This window comes from Scyliorhinus canicula, chromosome 15, assembly GCF_902713615.1.
Source record: "Scyliorhinus canicula chromosome 15, sScyCan1.1, whole genome shotgun sequence".
In the NCBI taxonomy this organism is placed as follows: Eukaryota; Metazoa; Chordata; class Chondrichthyes; order Carcharhiniformes; family Scyliorhinidae; genus Scyliorhinus; species Scyliorhinus canicula.
Window position 1 is genome coordinate 81,110,466 of NC_052160.1, and position 17,872 is coordinate 81,128,337.

The 17,872-nt window shown below is 54.1% G+C and overlaps 1 protein-coding gene across 3 annotated transcripts in view; it reads right to left on the reverse strand.

Annotated features, from left to right (window-relative positions):
* LOC119978468 (DENN domain-containing protein 2D-like) overlaps positions 1 to 17,872 on the reverse strand; it is a 196,470-nt gene that overhangs the window by 78,642 nt on the left and 99,956 nt on the right. For all 3 annotated transcript variants that reach the window (XM_038820128.1, XM_038820127.1, XM_038820129.1), the window contains exons 3-4: positions 15,781 to 15,932; positions 9,712 to 9,824 (exon numbers count right to left, since the gene is read on the reverse strand). In XM_038820128.1, the coding sequence (XP_038676056.1) occupies positions 9,712 to 9,824; positions 15,781 to 15,932 (265 nt within the window). The remainder of the gene's footprint in view (positions 1 to 9,711; positions 9,825 to 15,780; positions 15,933 to 17,872) is intronic.

Genomic DNA, 17,872 nt, shown 5'->3' on the forward strand with positions numbered 1-17,872 from the left:
ACCTGTTAAATAAATACACTCAACCCTGGAGCATTACCGCAGTATTGTTACTGATTTGATTTGCCCAACCTGTGTGTTGATGAAAATCATTCATGATGAGTATAGCACCCTTGTTACATACATCCTGAATTTCCTGTTCATCCCCTGCCTTGCTACTATTGTTTGGAGGTCTAGAAACAACTCCCACTAATGTTCTCCACCCTTGCTGCTTTCAGCTCCAGCCAGACTGATTCAGACATTTAGATTTTCTGAGTCAATATCCTTTCTCACTGTGACAATGATTTCATCCTAAATAACAACACCACTCCACCTCCTTTTCCTTTTTATCTGTCCTTCCAAACTATCAAATACCGGTGGATATTCAGATCCCAGTCTTGGTCACCTCGAAGCCATGTCTCTATAATTGCAATCATACCGTACCCGTGTACACCAGTTTGTGTTGTTTATTCATCCATCTTATTGCAACTGCTCCGTGCATTCAGGTACAGTTCCGTTAGACAAGTCTAACATTTGTACCCATTAGTTTTTGGTACTGTTGCCCTATTTTGCTTTCTACTTTTCTATCTTTCATTTTTATCTTGGTTTCCTTCTCTTATGTCTCCCATCTAAGGTTCCCATCCCCTTCCCTCTCTCCCCCACAGCACTAGCAAATATCCCAGTGAGGACATTGGTCCCGGTCCTGCTGGGGTGCAGCCTGTCCAGCTTGCACAGATCCCAACTTATCCAGAATCGCACCCAATACCTCAGGATTCCACATCTCTCCATCCTAGACCATCTCTGCCAGCCAGGCATTCATCGGGTCCATTCTCCTATTCCAGCTGTCACTAGCACGTGGCACAGGGAGTAATCCTGGTATGACTACCTTTGAAAACCTATTTTCAAAATTATTTCCTAGCTCCCTATATTTGGTTTTCAGGATCTCATCCCTTAGCTACGCCATTGGTACCAATATAAATCACAACCTCTGGCTGCTTCCCCTGCAGAATGTCCTGCAGCTGCTCAAAGATATCCTTGACCTTGGGACCAGGGAGGCAACACACCATCCTGGTGTCATATTTGTTGCCCCAGAAACATCTGTCTGTTTCCCTGACAGTAGAACCACCCTCCCAACCACCTCCATCACTGTTGCTTTCCCACTCTTTCTTTCTCTTTCTCCCCCCCCATCGCAAACCCTCCCCCCCTCCACACCTCCATTCCGTGAGCTGAGCCACTCGTGGTGTCTGGGACTTGGCTCTTGCGGTATTCCCCTGAGAAATCCAAAATGGAAAATCTGTTAGAGAGTGAGGTGGGCCCAGGGGACTCCTGCTCTTGTTCTGTCTGGTGCTCACCGGTTCCTTTTCTGCCTGTGCACTCTTTACCCCTGATATGACCACCTCACTGTCTGTGCTATCCATGAAGATCTCATCCTTGTGAATGCTCCACAATGACTCTAGTTGCAGCTCCATCTCCGAATCATGGATTTTGAGCAGCCGCAGTTGGAGACACTTCCTGCCCTGGACACTGGAAACATTTCTGGCTTCCAACATCGCACAAGAGGAGCATTCCACATGGTCGAGCTGACCTGCCACGACTCACCATTAAATTACTCCCTTTACTCTTATTTCCACTAGTTTAGGGTATATTTAGGTGAGTAGAAACCAAGGGTGGGATTCTCTCATCCTGCGGCAGAGTGTCCACGCCGTCGTAAACGCTGTCGCGTTTTACGTCGGCGTGAACGGGCCACTGCCAGGACTAATTCTGACCCCTATAGAGAGCCACCAGCGCGACTGTGCGCCGCGGGATCTGCGCATGCGCCATGGCCTCCTTCAACGTGCCGGCCCCGACGCAACATGGCGCAGGACAACAGGGGCCGGCGCGTAGGAAAGGAGGACCCCAGCTAGAGAGGCCGGCACACCAATCGGTGGGCCCCAATCGCGGGCCAGGCCACACCTGAGGCCACCACCTGGGTCGGATCCCCCCCCCCCCCCCCCCCCCCCCCCCCTCTCCCCACCACAGGCCACCACCTGACCCTTCAATGCTGAGCTCCTGCCAGCTGAGAGCAGGTTAGAATGGCGCCGGCGGGACTCGGTTTTTTTTCCCCACGACCGCTCAGCCCATTCGGGCCGGAGAATAGGCGTGCCGGCCGTGTAGAGCGGCCTGCATCCGACGCCATGCCAACCAACGCCGGCGCCAATGGAGCCGATTCCTGCTCTGCGGAAAGTAACTTGCCGGCGTTGGGGTGCCCGCATCTGGCGCCCGTTTCACGACGGCAGTGAGCAGGTGTGTTTGCCGCCGTGTTGAAATGGGCGTGAAGGCCCGGCCGCTCGGCCCATCGGCCTCGGAGAATCGCCGCTCGCCGATGGGTCGGGCGTGGGGGAGGGAGAATAGCGGGAGGGCATGAAAAATGTCGGGAGGCCCTCCCGCTATTCTCCCACCCGGCTTGGGGGGCGGAGAATCGCGCCCCATGACTTTCATACTCAACCAAATCTAGTCTATGGAAACCTGTTTAAGCCAATTATCTAATTAATTTATTGCAGCACAAGCAGTACCTGTATCAGCCATGCTTTAAAACTAAAGCTTAAAACTTTAAGCTAAAAACTAAAACTCACCTTCTTCCAACCCAAAGAGCAACTTTTAGTTAATTGCTAAAGTGAAGAATGACTAGATTTCAGACAGAAATTAACCCTTATTTAACCCTTAAATTCCCTGTCACGAAACTCCAACTTTCACCTTTTAAGGTAGGGCAGAGAAATCAGGGGCTGGATTCTCCGCACCGTCATGTCAGTCTGCCCGACCTGCTGGTGGGATTCTCCGTTACGCCAGCCGGTCAATGCGGTTTCCCATTGTGGGGCAGCCCCATGCCATCAGGAAACCCCCAGGCGCCGGCAAAACGGAGAATCCCGCCGGCAGAGAATCCCGCCCCAGAACTCGCTGGCTGACAAAAGAGATTAATGTGAAGCAGGACAAATGTGTCTTGTTTTTTAATTAAAAAAATATAAATTTAGAATACCCAATTCATTTTTTCCAATTAAGGGGCAATTTATCGTGGCCAATCCACCTAACCTGCACATCTTTTGGGTTGTGGGGGCGAAACCCACGCAGACACGGGGAGAATGTGCAAACTCCACACAGACAGTGACCCAGGGACGGGATCGATTACGGCGCCTGTTCGGGTGCACAGAGAGAGAATTTGAAGCTGTGAACCATCTCCACCTCAGCACCATTGATGCAGACAGGGGTGTGCACGATACTTTGCTTCCAAAAGCCAAATGACCAGTCCTTTAGTTTTGCTGGTATTGCGGGAGAGATTGTTGTTGTTACACCACTCTACTAAGATCTCTATCTCCCTCCTGTACTCTGACTCATTGGATAGCCTGTTTTGAATAGCCTATCTTTACTCGGATAGCCTATGTGTACTTAAAAGCTGATAAAGTACCAGGGGCACGATTCTCCGCTCCCACGCCGGGTGGGAGAATCGAGGGATGGCCGCCCTGGCACCCCCTGCGATTCTCCCACCAACCCAAAATGGCGTGTCGCGTTTTGCGTCACGGCGCTCGGAGAATCGCGGGTCGCCGTGAAAAATGGCGACCCGCAATTCTCTGGCCCGGATGGGGGGCGAGAATCGCGGGGGTGCCGGGGGGGCATAAAAAATGTCGGGAGGCCCTCCCGTGATTGTCCCATGCCACGTGGGGAGCGGAGAATTCCGCCCACTGGCCATAATTTTTCTGTCTTTAGACTCAGGGGTGGTGCTAGAGGATTGGAGAATGGCTAATCTTACCCCTTATTGAAAATAGTGTGTAAAGATAAGCCCCGAAAATTCACACGGTAGACAGAGAAACCATGTTCCACTCCTCATGAGAGTAACCTCTAGTGGCCTCCATTTCCTCATCAAAATATTATCTTTCAGATAAACACAAACAGGAACTTTCCCTGCTTCTTTCTCAGTCAAAGTATTTTCATCGAGAGCGGACAGGTCTGAATCCCTCTGGTGGTGCTCAATCAACTGCTTCTTTGCCTCGGGGTACTGACATGACTTATCCACCTATGGGACTGACAGACTTCAAAAGGCAAATGACTATGAGGTCATGCGAATCAGGATTTTCATGTGAGAATCCCACTCAGTTTAACACGGTCACTGTAATCAAATGTCCCCATTTTCCTAGAAGCATTTTCCTTTCTCCTTTTAGACATAGCACGTTTTGCAGCACCAGCAGGAAGCACTTTACGGTATTTCTCTGTCAATTCATCTGAATGCTCAGGGTCTAAGAACAGTTTAACACCAGCCAAATCGTATCCTGAAGTAAAGGTCACACCACCAACAGGAAGTTTAGGCCACACCCAACTACAGCAGGCCCCGACACTAACTCTCAGCTCAAATCAATGACATGAGGAGGTGCATCCACAAAACCCAACTCAAACCCCTGAACTAGGGCGCAAGTTCATGTCGAGGATTCCTCCGACAAAGACAAAATTGCTTCCAAAATAAAAGGCTGTTCTGCACCAGTATCCCTCAATATAGTAACTGGTTGGGAAACATTCTCACCTTCATGAGACAAAGACACCAGCCCTTCCACAATAAATGACTCATACTCCTCGAGAACTGGCTGCTTAACTCCAGGATTTATCTCTTCACAAAGTGAATTCTCCAGCCCACGTGATTGCAATTTCACCAGAGGCGCCCCTCTGGTAGCCTGGTTTCTCTACTGCAGGGACCAACACACTGAGAGTTTATGCCCCTTTAAAAAAAAATAAAAGTGAACAATCTTTTGTTTAACTCCCAAGTCCTTCTCCCCATTAGCAGAAGTTTCCACTGCTTTTCCCTTTTGAACAAACCTGGAATATCTCACCTTTTCCAGGTGAGCTGAACTCTTCAACGGTCTTATTGTCTCTATCCCGTGAAGAGTGTTTCTCTGGGAAATTCCCCTTGTGGATCAGCACAGACTCATTAACTACCACGGCTGCTTGAGTGGCCTGAACAACTTTTGGTTCATTTCAAATATGTAACCAAGCCATTAGGTTGAGTCCTTTTAAAGTTCTCCACATCACCTCCCTCAGTTTTTAAAGTCAGTACAGTAGTTATTTCCTGTGAGTGATTGTACTGGAGGGGTTGCAGGGGCGATTCACCATGATGTTAATAACAATAATAAAAAACTTTATTAGTGTCACAAGTAGGCTTACAATAACACCGCAATGAAGTTACTGTGAAAATCACTGAGTCGCCACATTCTGTTCGGCTACACGGAGGGAGAATTCAGAATGCCCAATCAATGTTCAGGACTTGTGGGAGGAAACCGGAGCACCCGGAGGAAACCCACGCAGACACGGGGAGAACATGCAGACTCCGCACAGTGACCCATGCCAATAATTGAATCTGGCACTGTGAAGCAACTGTTAACCACTGTACTACCCTGCTGCCTGGGATGAAACATTTAAGTATGAAGTGAGGTTGGATAGGCTTGGGTTATTTTTGCTGAAGCAAGAAGATTGAGGGGCGACCTGATTGAGGTCAGGATTATGAGGGGCATGGATAGGTGGATAGGGCACAGCTGTTCCCCTTAGTTGTAGGGTCAGTTACGAGGAGACACAAGTTCAAAGTGAGGGGTTGGAGATTTAGGGGGGGCGTTGAGGAAAAACGTTTTTACCCAGAGAGTGGTGACGGTCTGGAATGCGCTGCCTGGGAGGTTAGCAGAGATGGGATGCCTCACATCCGTTAAAAAGTACCTGGGATCAGCACTTGGCATGTAATCACATTCAAGGCTATGGGTCCAGTGCTGGAAAATGGGATTAGGTGGGCAGGTCAGGTGTTTTTCATGCATTGGTGCAGGCTCGATGGGCTGAAGGGCCTCTTCTGTGCTACATTATTTACGGCGAGCGGCGATTCTCTGCGGCCGATGGGCCAAGCGGCCTGGCCTTTACGCCCGTTTTTTCACGGCAGCAAACACACCTGCTCGCTGCCGTCGTAAAAACGGGTGCTGGATGCCCGTTTGGGGCATCCAGAGGCCCGTTTGGGGCGGGAGCACCACCGTTGTGCTCGGAGGGGACAGGCCCGCGATCGGTGCCCACCGATCGTCGGGCCTGCGTCCAAAAGGGACGCACTATTTCCCCTCCGCCGCCTGACAAGATCAAGCCGCCACATCTTGTCGGGCGGCGGTGGAGAAATGCGGAACCGCGCATGCTCGGGTTCCGTCAATGGCGTGATGACGTCACCCGCGCATGCGCAGGTTGGAGCCGGCCGCGCGTCATCTTGCCGGTTGTTAAGGCCGCGACGCCGTGATTCCCGGGGTCCCGCTCCTAGCCCCGATGGGGGGGGGGGGGGGGGGGAAGGGAGAATCGGGTCCCAGGAACAGGCGTGAAGGCTACCGTGAAACACGGCCGGTTTCACGGCAGCCTTTACGACTCTCCGCATTTGCAGAGAATCTCGCCCTACAGTTTTAGTCTGTGTCTACTTAGAGGAGTCAATTGAATCTCCAGTGAATTCCCACCAGCTGCAGACTGGTTTTTTTCTAATTAAGGGGCAATTTAGGTTCCTCACCCCCTCTGGGGAACTCCCGTAATCTGGTACACCATAATTGGAGGTTCTTTTGTTTTCCTGCCTCTGTAGATAGTTCAGGCAGTGTCCTATTGGGCCCTCCTCCACCAACACCCCGACTCCCTCCCTTCCCACCACCCTCCTTTCCCCTCTCTCCCCCCACCCCCTCCCTTCCTTTCCCTTCTGTTGGTACAGAGGCGAAGGTATCTGGTATCTCCAGCGCAGAGTTTAGTGCTTGTACCACTTGTTTTGTGTAGAAACGTGTTGTGAACTGTTTTAATAATCAGAGTATCCACACCACACCCCCCTGTACATTGGTACTGAGGGAGGTGTAGCCACATGGGGTGGCCACGTCCCGATTCCAAAATGGACACTTGCAGCGAATGAAGGGAAAAATGGACAATGCTGAGAAAGCATCAGGTGCAAGGTTTGTCTGTTGATTGGAGTTTGCAGCTCCCAGACAAGACCGATACTGCAAAACCATTAGCATACTAATGAGCCATCTCCAGGGACAAAAGAGAAACATTTAGGCAAACGATACCAAAGCAGACACACCCGGCGCCAGAGGAGACTAGAACAAAGCAGGCCAACGGCCACGTAGGGCCCGCCCAGCAATCAGGGCAGCCACCCCTTTATTGGAGGAAATCGATACCAATGATCAGGATATGGTCCAATTCATTGGGACCAAGTTCAATGCCCGCCCAAAAGCGCGCGAAGCCCCCTTTGGGTATAAGAAGCCCCAAAGAGAGAATCGTTCTTCTTGGCCTTGGCTCTCAGCGAGGAGAGACCTGCCTAGCAGCTGCACCAGAACAAGTAAGTCTAAAGTCAACGCACGCTACGAGATAGACGCTCCTAGCTACTATTCCGTACCAGCTCAACCCCAGCAGCCTCAGAACCGGACAACGGCCATTGTTCCTCTGACTGAGTGGGCGCCCGAAGCTAAGTATAGGCTTTAGTAGTAGTGATAGTTTAGTTGCTAGAGTTTGTGCATGAGTATAATTGACTGTTAGTGTAAATAAATGAGCATTGATTTCGAACTTACTAACTGGTGCATCGAGTCTTTGATCAGTATTCGGTTTTGAACCTTGTGACGGTATCGAAAGACACCTTGCGATTCTTGAGCAAACGCAATTAGAATTAAAGGAAGGCGATCATATTAACCGCCATAAACAGAGCCAATTAAGGAGAGAACACAACGAGCAACAGAGGGTACCCTGTTTCTCCAACACCAAATTAGTGTTTGTACCGTTTGGCCTTGTATATAATGTTTTTAATGTTTTAATAAAAAGATATGGCCAAGCCTCCTAACCTGCACATCTTTGGGTTGTGGGGGCGAAACCCACGCAGGCACGGGGAGAATGAGCAAACTCCACACAGACAGTGACCCGGGGCCGGGATCAAATCCTGGGACCTCGGCGCCGTGAGGACAGCAGTGCTAACCACTGCGCCACCGTGCTGCCCGACCGGGTTCAATTCTGACGTTGGTGACTAAATGGAGTTTACACATTCTCCCCATGTCTGCCTGGGTTTTCTCCGGGTGCTCCAGTTTTCTTCCACAATCCAAAGATATGCAGGTTAGCTTGACTGGCCATGTTAAATTGCCCCTTAGTGTCCAAAGGTTAGGTGGAGTTAGGGGGATAGGGTAGGGGTGTGGGCTTAGGTAGAGTGATCTTTCAGACGGTCGGTGCAGACTCGATGGACTGAATGGCCTCCTGCTGCACTGCAGGGATTCTATGATTCTATTCCAGTTATTTGAGGAGAGAGTGGGTTATTGAGTAGGTTGGTGGGTTATTTGAGAAGCGGGAAGGTCATTTGGGAAGAAAGCAGGTTATTTGAGGGAGGGGTAGGATATTTGAGGTGAGAATGGACTATGTGAAGAGGCGGGTCGGGTATTTGAGGACAAGGTGGAATATTTGAGGAGGGAATGTGTTATTAGAGAAGGTGGGATATTTGAGGAGTGGGTGGGATATTTGAGGAGTGAGTGGGATATTTGAGGAGTGGGTGGGAAATGTGAGGAGGGAGTGGGAAATAAATAATAATAATCTTTATTGTCACAAGTAGGCTTACATCACTGCAATGAAGTTACTGTGAAAAGCCCCTAGTCGCCACACTCCGGCACCTGTTCGGGTACACAGAGGGAGAATTCAGAATTCAGAATGTCCAAATTACCTCACAGCACCTCTTTTGGGACTTGTGGGAGGAAACCGGAGCACCCGGAGGAAACCCACGCAGACACGGGGAGAATGTGCAGACTCCACACAGACAGTGACCCAGCGGGGAAATGAACCTGGGACCCTGGAGCTGTGAGGCAACAGTGCTATCCACTTGTGCTACCCTATGCAATATGAGGAGCGGGTGGGAGATATGAGGAGGGGGTGGGAGATATGAGGAGGGGGTGGGAAATATGAGGAGGGGGTGGGAGATATGAAGAGGGGGTGGGAGATATGAGGAGGGGTGGGAGATATGAGGAGGGGGTGGGAAATATGAGGAGGGGGTGGGAAATATGAGGAGGGGGTGGGAGATATGAGGAGGAAATGGGTTATTGGAGGAGAGAGATAGCAACAACAAATTTGATGGGGAAAGTAGTTGAGGAAAGAGATACGTAAACACTGTCAGCTAACAGCTGCCTGACACAAGCCTGCACTCCTTCCCTGCATCAGGGCCTGAGAGCTGTAACCTCTGAACTTAGGCCGAGGATTTACCAACACAGGATTGGAACTCTGTTCCAAAGCTTCACTTTGTAACTAATCCGTGCTGAACTTATCCTGAGTGTTCTTGAGGGAATAATGCAGGTGAAGGTTCAGTGCGGTGCTGAACAGATGCGACACGGTCAAAAGTGCTTCCCTTTGGATGAGAGATTAAACTTAGACCCTGTCTGCACCCTGAGGTAAATTATCCCACAGTATTATTGGATGAAGAGCAAGGGAATTCTGCCTGGTGTCCTTGGTCAACTGTATCATTCAGTCAAGATTTGTCAAATATTCTCTTCTTATTATCATTACACTGCTGTTTGTGGAATCTTGCTGTGCACAGCTTGGCTGCTGCTTTTCCTACATTACAACAGTGACCACACTTCAAAAATGATTCATTCGCTGTGAAGAATTTTGGATATTATGAGGTCACAAAGTTCTTTTTTTCAAATGTCCACTCAAGAAACATAAATTCTACACTTTGAACAAAGAGTAAAGGAGATGGACACAAACCTCTCGTATTCAGTGAGTGGAGCCCAAGTGTTACCATCCGGAAAACAAAATAGTGGGATTGCCTTGAGTAAATTTTCCTCTTCCTCCTTTTGGGAACGCATCAGATTCTCCCTCTGGAACAAACGGAAAGCTTCAGAGATCAGATCCAGGCCAATGCACATCCTCTCCAGTTACCCCTGCATCAAACACCAGCATGGACCCCACACACCATCCCAGAAACAGAGACTTTTTTTTCCTAAAATAAATTTAGAGTATCCAATTTTCTTTTCCAATTAAGGGGGAATCTAGTGTGGCCAGTCCACCAACCTGCACATCTTTGGGCTGTGGGGGTGAGACCCACGCAGACACGGGGAGAATGTGCAAACTCCACACCGACAGTGACCCAGGGCCGGGGTTGAACCTGGGACCTCGGCGCCATGAGGCAGCAGGGCTAACCCACTGTGCCACTGTGCCACCCTAAACAGGGACATTTTCAATAGATACTCACCCCCTCCTCTCTCACACACTCACTCACGCACTTCCCCGTACATTCACCCACATTCTCCTCTTGCACTCACCCCCTTCCCTCCGTACACACCCCCCTTCCCCCCGTACACTCACCCCACTTTCCCCCGTACACTCACCCCCTTCCCTCCGTACACCCACCCCACTTCCCCCCGTACACTCACCCCCTTTCCCCGTACACTAACCCCCCTTTCCTCCGTACACTCACCCCCTTCCCTCCGTACACTCACCCCCTTTCCCCCGTACACTCACCCCCTTTCCCCGTACACTAACCCCCCTTCCCTCCGTACACTCACCCCCCCTTCCCTCTGTACACTCGCCCCCCCACCCCCCTTCCCTCCGTACACTCACCCCCCCTACCCTCCGTACACTGGCTACCCCGACCACCTTCCCTCCGTACACTCACCCCCCTTTCCCCCGTACACTCACCCCCTTTCCCCGTACACTAACCCCCCTTCCCTCCGTACACTCACCCCCCCTTCCCTCCGTACACTCACCCCCCCACCCCCCTTCCCTCCGTACACTCACCCCCCCTTCCCTCCGTACACTCACCCCCCCACCCCCCTTCCCTCCGTACACTCACCCCCCCTACCCTCCGTACACTGACTACCCCCACCACCTTCCCTCCGTACACTCACCCCCCTTTCCCCCGTACACTGACCCTCTCCCCCCTGTACACTGACCCCCTCCCCCCGTACACTGACCCCCTCCCCCCGTACACTGACCCTCTCCCCCCTGTACACTGACACTCTCCCTCCCTGTACACTGACCCCCTCCCCCCCTGTACACTGACCCCCTCCCCCTGTACACTGAACCCCTCCCCCTGTACACTGACCCCCTCCCCACCTGTACACTGACCCCCTCCCCCCGTACACTGACCCCCTCGCCCTGTACACTGACCCACTCCCCCCCTGTACACTTACCCCCCTCCCCCCTGTACACTTACCCCCTCCCCCCTGTACACTGACCCCCTCCCCCCTGCACACTGACCTCCCTCCCCCTAGACACTGACCCCTCCTCCTCTGTACACTGACCCCCTCCCCCTATACACTGACCCCCTTCCCCTCTGCACACTGACCCCCTCCCCCCTGTACACTGACCCCCTCCCCCTGTACACTGACCCACTCTCCTCTGTACACTGACCCCCCCTGGACACTGACCCCCTCCTCTCTGTACACTGACCACCCCCGTACACTGACCCCCCCTGTACACTGACCCCCTCCCCCTGTACACTGACCCCCCTCCCCCTGTACACTGACCCCCCTGTACACTGACCCCCTCCCCTCTGCACACTGACCCCCTCCCCCTGTACACTGACCCGCTCCCCCCTGTACACTGACCCATTCCCCCCTGTACACTGACCCCCCTCCCCCTGTACACTGACCCCCCTCCCCCCTGTACACTGACCCCCCCTGTACACTGACCCCCTCCCCTCTGCACACTGACCCCCTCCCCCTGTACACTGACCCCCTCCCCCTGTACACTGACCCATTCCCCCCTGTACATTGACCCCCCTCCCCCTGTACACTGACCCCCCTCCCCCTGTACACTGACCCCCCTGTACACTGACCCCCTACCCCCCTGTAACTGGCCCCCTCCCCCCTGTACACTGACCCCTACCTCCTGTACACTGACACCCTCCCCCCTGTACACTGACCCCCTAACCCCCTGTACACTGACCCCCTCCCTCCCTGGACACTGACCCCCTCCCCCCCTGTACACTGACCCCCTCCCCCCTGTACACTGACCCTCTCCCCCTGTACACTGACCCCCCTCCCCCCGTACACTGACCCCCTCCCCCCTGTACACTGACCCCCTCCCCCCTGTACACTGACTCCCTCCCCCTGTACACTGACCCCCCCCTCCCCCCTGTACACTGACCCCCTCCCCACTATACACTGAACCCCTCCCCCTGTACACTGACCCCCTCCCCCCTGTACACTGACCCCCTCCCCCCGTACACTGACCCCCTCCCCCCCGTACACTGACCCCCTCCCCTGTACACTGACACCCTCCCCCCCTGTATACTGACCCCCCTCCCCCCCGTACACTGACCCCCTCCCCCCCGTACACTGACCCCCTCCCCTGTATACTGACCCCCTCTCCCCCTGTATACTGACCCCCCTCCCCCCCGTACACTGACCCCCTCCCCTGTACACTGACACCCTCCCCCCTGTATACTGACCCCCCTCCCCCCTGTACACTGACCCCCTCCCCCCCTGTATACTGACCCCCTCCCCTGTACACTGACCCCCTCCCCCCTGTATACTGACCCCCCCTCCCCCCTGTACACTGACCCCCACCCCCTGTACACTGACCCCCTCCCCCCTGTACACTGAACCCCTCCCCCCTGTCTATTGACCCCCCTACCCCCCCCGTACACTGACACCCTTCCCCCCCGTACACTGACCCCCTCCCCCCTGTACACTGACCCCCTCCCCTCTGTACACTGACCCCCTCCCCCCCTGTACACTGACCCCTCCCCCCTGTACACTGACCCCCTCCCCCTGTACACTGACCCCCTCCCCCCTGTACACTGACACCCTCCCCTGTACACTGACCCCCTCCCCCCTGTACATTGACCCCCTCACCCCTGTACACTGACCCCCTTCCCCCTGTACACTGACCCCCTTCCCCCTGTACACTGACCCCCCTGTACACTGACCCCCTCCCCTGTACACTGACCCCCCCTACACTGACCCCGTCTCCCCTGTACACTGACCCCCCTCCCCCCCTTGTACACTGACCCCCTCCCCCCTGTACACTGACCCCCTCCCCCTGTACACTGACCCCTCCCCCGCTGTACACTGACCCCCTCCCCCGCTGTACACTGACCCCCTCCCTCCTGTACACTGACCCCCCCTGTACACTGACCCCCCTGTACACTGACCCCCCCTTACACTGACCCCGTCTCCCCTGTACACTGACCCCCCTCCCCCCCCTTGTACACTGACCCCCCTCCCCCCTGTACACTGACCCCCTCCCCCCTGTACACTGACCCCCTCCCCCGCTGTACACTGACCCCCTCCCTTCTGTACACTGACCCCCCCGTAAACTGACCCCCTCCCCCTCAGTACACTGACCCCCTCCCCCACTGTACACTGGCCCCCTCCCCCCTGTACACTGACCCCCTCCCCCCTGTACACTGACCCCCTTACCCCCTGTATACTGACCCACTCCCCCCTGTACACTGACACCCCTCCCCCCTGTACACTGACCCCCTCCCCCCGTACACTGACCCCCTTACCCCCCTGTACACTGACCCCCGCCCCCTGTGCACTGACCCCCTCCCCCGTACACTGACCCCCCTCCCCCCTGTACACTGACCCCCTCCCCTCTGTACACTGACCCCCTCCCCCCCGTGCACTGACTCCCTCCCCCTGTACACTGACCCCTTCCCCCTGTACACTGACCCCTCCCCCCTGTACACTGACCCATTCCCCCTTGTACACAGATCCCCTCCCCCTGTACACTGACTCCCTCCCCCTGTACACTGACCCCTTCCCCCCCACCCCCCTGTACACTGACCCCCTTCCCCCTGAACACTGACCCCCTCCCCCCTGTAGACTGACCCCCTTCCCCCTGTACACTGACCCCCTCCCCCGCTATACACTGACCCCCTCCCCCCTGTACACTGACCCCCCTGTACACTGACCCCCTCCCCCTCAGTACACTGACCCCCTCCCCCCCTGTACACTGGCCCCCTCCCCCCTGTACACTGACCCCCTCCCCCGTACACTGACCCCCCTCCCCCCTGTACACTGACCCCCTCCCCCCTGTACACTGACCCCCTCCCCCCCTGTACACTGACTCCCTCCCCCCTGTACACTGACCCCCTCTCCCTGTACACTGACCCCCCTCCCCCCTGTACACTGACCCCCTCCCCCCTGTACACTGACCCATTCCCCCTGTACACTGACCCCCTTGTACACAGATCTTGTACACAGATCCCCTCCCCCTGTACACTGACTCCCTCCCCCTGTACACTGACCCCTTCCCCCCTTGTACACAGACCCCCTCCCCCTGTACACTGACTCCCTCCCCCCTGTATACTGACCCCCTCCCCCATGTACACTGACCCCCTTCCCCCTGTACACTGACCCCCTCCCCCCTGTACACTGACCCCCTTCCCCATGTACACTGACCCCCTCCCCCCCTGTACACTGACCTCCTCCCCCCCTGTACACTGACCCCCTTCCCCCTGTACACTGACCCCCTCCCCCCTGTACACTGACCCCCTCCCCCCCCCTGTACACTGACCCCCTCCCCCCCCTGTACACTGACCCCCTTCCCCCTGTACCAGGGGTGGGCAAACTACGGCCCACGGGCCACATGCGGCCCGCCAAAGGTCTTTATGCGGCCCACCAAGATCAAGTCATTAAACAAAAATTTTAAAAAATTTTTTTTTTTTTTTTTTTTTTAAATTTTTTTTTATAAGGTTAATGTGGGGGGCTGTTGGGTTACTGGTATAGGGTGGATACGTTGACTTGAGTAGGGTGATCATTGCTCGGCACAACATCGAGGGCCAAAGGGCCTGTTCTGTGCTGTACTGTTCTATGTTCTATATGAGGCGCCCAGAATCATAACCGGGTGAAGCGCCATTTTTGAAAAGTAGAGATAAAGAGGGCTAAAGGCAGGATGCCGCCGGGGGAAGCGCTGAGGTATATGCTGCACGCTAATTGGTTACAACCGGGACTATTAATACTATGCGGCCTTTAAAATTGTGAATTTCTGAATGTGGCCCTTGCACGGAAAAGTTTGCCCACCCCTGCCCTGTACACTGTCCCCCTCCCCCCTGTACATTGACCCCCCTTCTACACTGCCCCCCCTGTACACTGACCCCCTGCCCCCCGTACACTGACCCCCTCCCCCCCCGTACACTGACCCCCCTCCCCCTGTACACTGACCCTCTTCCCCCCTTGTACACTGACCCCCTCTCCCCCTGTACACAGACCCCCTCTCCCCCCTGTACACTGACCCCCGTTCCTCCCCCCTTGTACACTGACCCCCCTCCCCCTGTACACTGACCTCCTCCCCCCCGTACACTGATCCCCTCCCCCCTGTACACTGACCCCCCCTGTACACAGATCCCCTCCCCCCCTGTACACTGACCCCCTTCCCCCCTTGTACACTGACCCCCTCTCCCCCCTGTACACTGACTCCCGTTCCCCCCCCCCTTGTACACTGACCCCCTTACCCCCCGCCCCCTGTACACTGACCCCCCCCCCCCCCCCCCCCCGTACACTCTCCCCTGGCCTGGTAACGCTGTGCCTGGTATCAGACACACATCCCAGGAAGGCATGACTGGGCTACACTAAAACAGGGATTATCTGAAACGCTGATAAACCCAGTAAGACTGGCAAAGACTGTAAAAAACAGTGAGGTCCACCACCCCCATCTGGGACTAAATTAATAAATTGAGATTCAGAACCATGAGGAAGGTCTCTGTTGGCCTTGACTAATTGGATTACTCAATAACATCGAATTTCCTCCCACATCGATTCACAGGAATACAGTATCAACAGGTTCTTTCACAATAAAGCTATGAGACTTGTATTCACTCACCTTCGGAAATTGATATGCTATCTGTGGCTCGTACACTGCACCGGACTTCTTCAGAGAGACAACAACGAGATACTCGAAGAAGGACTGTGCTGAATATCGGCTTGCCTCTTGTTCTGGCTTCTTTTCTTCAACTGAAATACTTCTTTCGATGCCTGATTTAGAAACACAGAATACACAGCTTCTGACTTTCAGTCGTAAACTCCTCCTGGTGGATCTCAGCATCCTGTTTACATTGTCAGTAATCCCTAACCCTGCTCGACGTTGGAGGGTCAGCGATCTCCTCCCCTGCCCTCTTTCAAAGTCAGTAATCTCTAACCCTGCTCCATTTCCGAGACCCAGTGATCTTCTTTCTTGCTCCATCACTGAGGATGAGTAATCCCCTGTCCCTACTCTGTCTCAGGGTCACTGGTCTCTACCCCTACTCTGTCTCAGGGTCACTGATCTCTACCCCTACTCTGTCTCAGGGTCACTGATCTCTACCCCTACTCTGTCTCAGGGTCACTGATCTCTACCCTGCTCTGCCTCACAGTCACTGATCTCTTGCAGCAATGATCCTCTGATATGTAAAGACGGTTTGGGGTTTCCCCACACTAACAAGGAAATGCATAATCCTGCTTCTTGATTTGTATACAGGCTGTGGTTAGCATAAATTACTGCTGAACAGTGTCATCTCTAGGCCATTGAGAAATGGAGATATTCTGGGGAACACTCTGGGATATAGGACAGGACAGGACAAGAAGGGAAAGATTGAAAAAGCTGTGAGATTGATGTTGGCACCCAGTCCCAAAAACAGCCACAGTCTGTCAACACTCCGGCTGCCTTTCAATGGATTTGACAAGAATGTTTATTTTGATTCTATGACTGCACTCTCAATATTCAGTTACTGGAGCTGACGATGAATTGTTCAACTCAATTCAAACCAGTCCAAATGGAACAGAGGTATCTCTCTCTCTCTCTCTACTGGAATGAAAAAGAACTAGCGGGCAATGTGTTCTAGAATTCAGTGTTAAATTAGCAATCTCCATCGCAGAGGAGGTGCAAATGTGGACGAGTATTGTGCAGGACTAATCTTGATGCTCATCAGTCTGTACATGCAGAAGAAACTGGAAGAGGACGGGCTTGAGAACTGCATTCACGATTAGCAGCCATGAAAACGAAACTCTACTGCTCGCATTTTAATCACACAAAGCTTGTTCATCCATCATTCCCTTACTTGCTGACCTTCATTTGCTCCAGATGCTACAATGTAAGCAAGAATGAAAATGATAAATACGAGGCAAAGTTCTCCAGGATCTCCTGCTGCCGCCCGCCTCCTCCATCACTTCAGGGCCCCAGAACCGTCAGAAAGGGCCACATTCCTCTAATTCGGAATTCCTGGATGGCCACCAACATTCATCGCTCCAGAATTGTAAGCTTGCCATCAGCGGCCTGGCCTGATGTCTCAAATCCCCTCCCTAAGCAGGCTCGAGGCAACGTCACAGGAAAGCAGATAAGTGATTTGTTGCTGAATATCTCTCTTTTTCTCCGCTCTCTTCTCCCTCTAAACTAGGAGCTGAGAAATTTTACAAATTCAACCCTTGCAGCAGAATAGTGAGTGAAGCCATGGGGCGCGATTCTCCGCTCCCACGCCGGGTGGGAGAATCACGGGAGGGCCACTCTGGCACCCCCGCGATTCTCCCACCCCCCCCCCAAAATGGCGTGTCGCGGTTTGCGAAACGCCGCTCGGAGAATCGCGGGCCGCCGTTTTTCACGGAAGCCCACGATTCTCCGACCCGGATGGGCCGAGCAGCCGGACGTTCCCGACCGGTTCACGCCGGCGGCAACCACACCCGGTAGCTGCCGGCGTGAACATGGCGCTAAAAGCTGTTTTGTGGCTTGTGGGGGGCGGAGAGGGGAATGAGCACCACGACCGTGCTCGGGAGGGGACTGGCCCGCGATCGGTACCCATCAATCGTCGGGCCGGCGTCCCCAAGCGACGCACTCTTTCCCCTCCGTCACCCCGCAAGATCAAGCCGCCACGTCTTGCGGGCCAGAGGAGGGGAAGACGGCAACTGCGCATGCACGGGTTTGACCCGTCGTGACGGCAACCGCG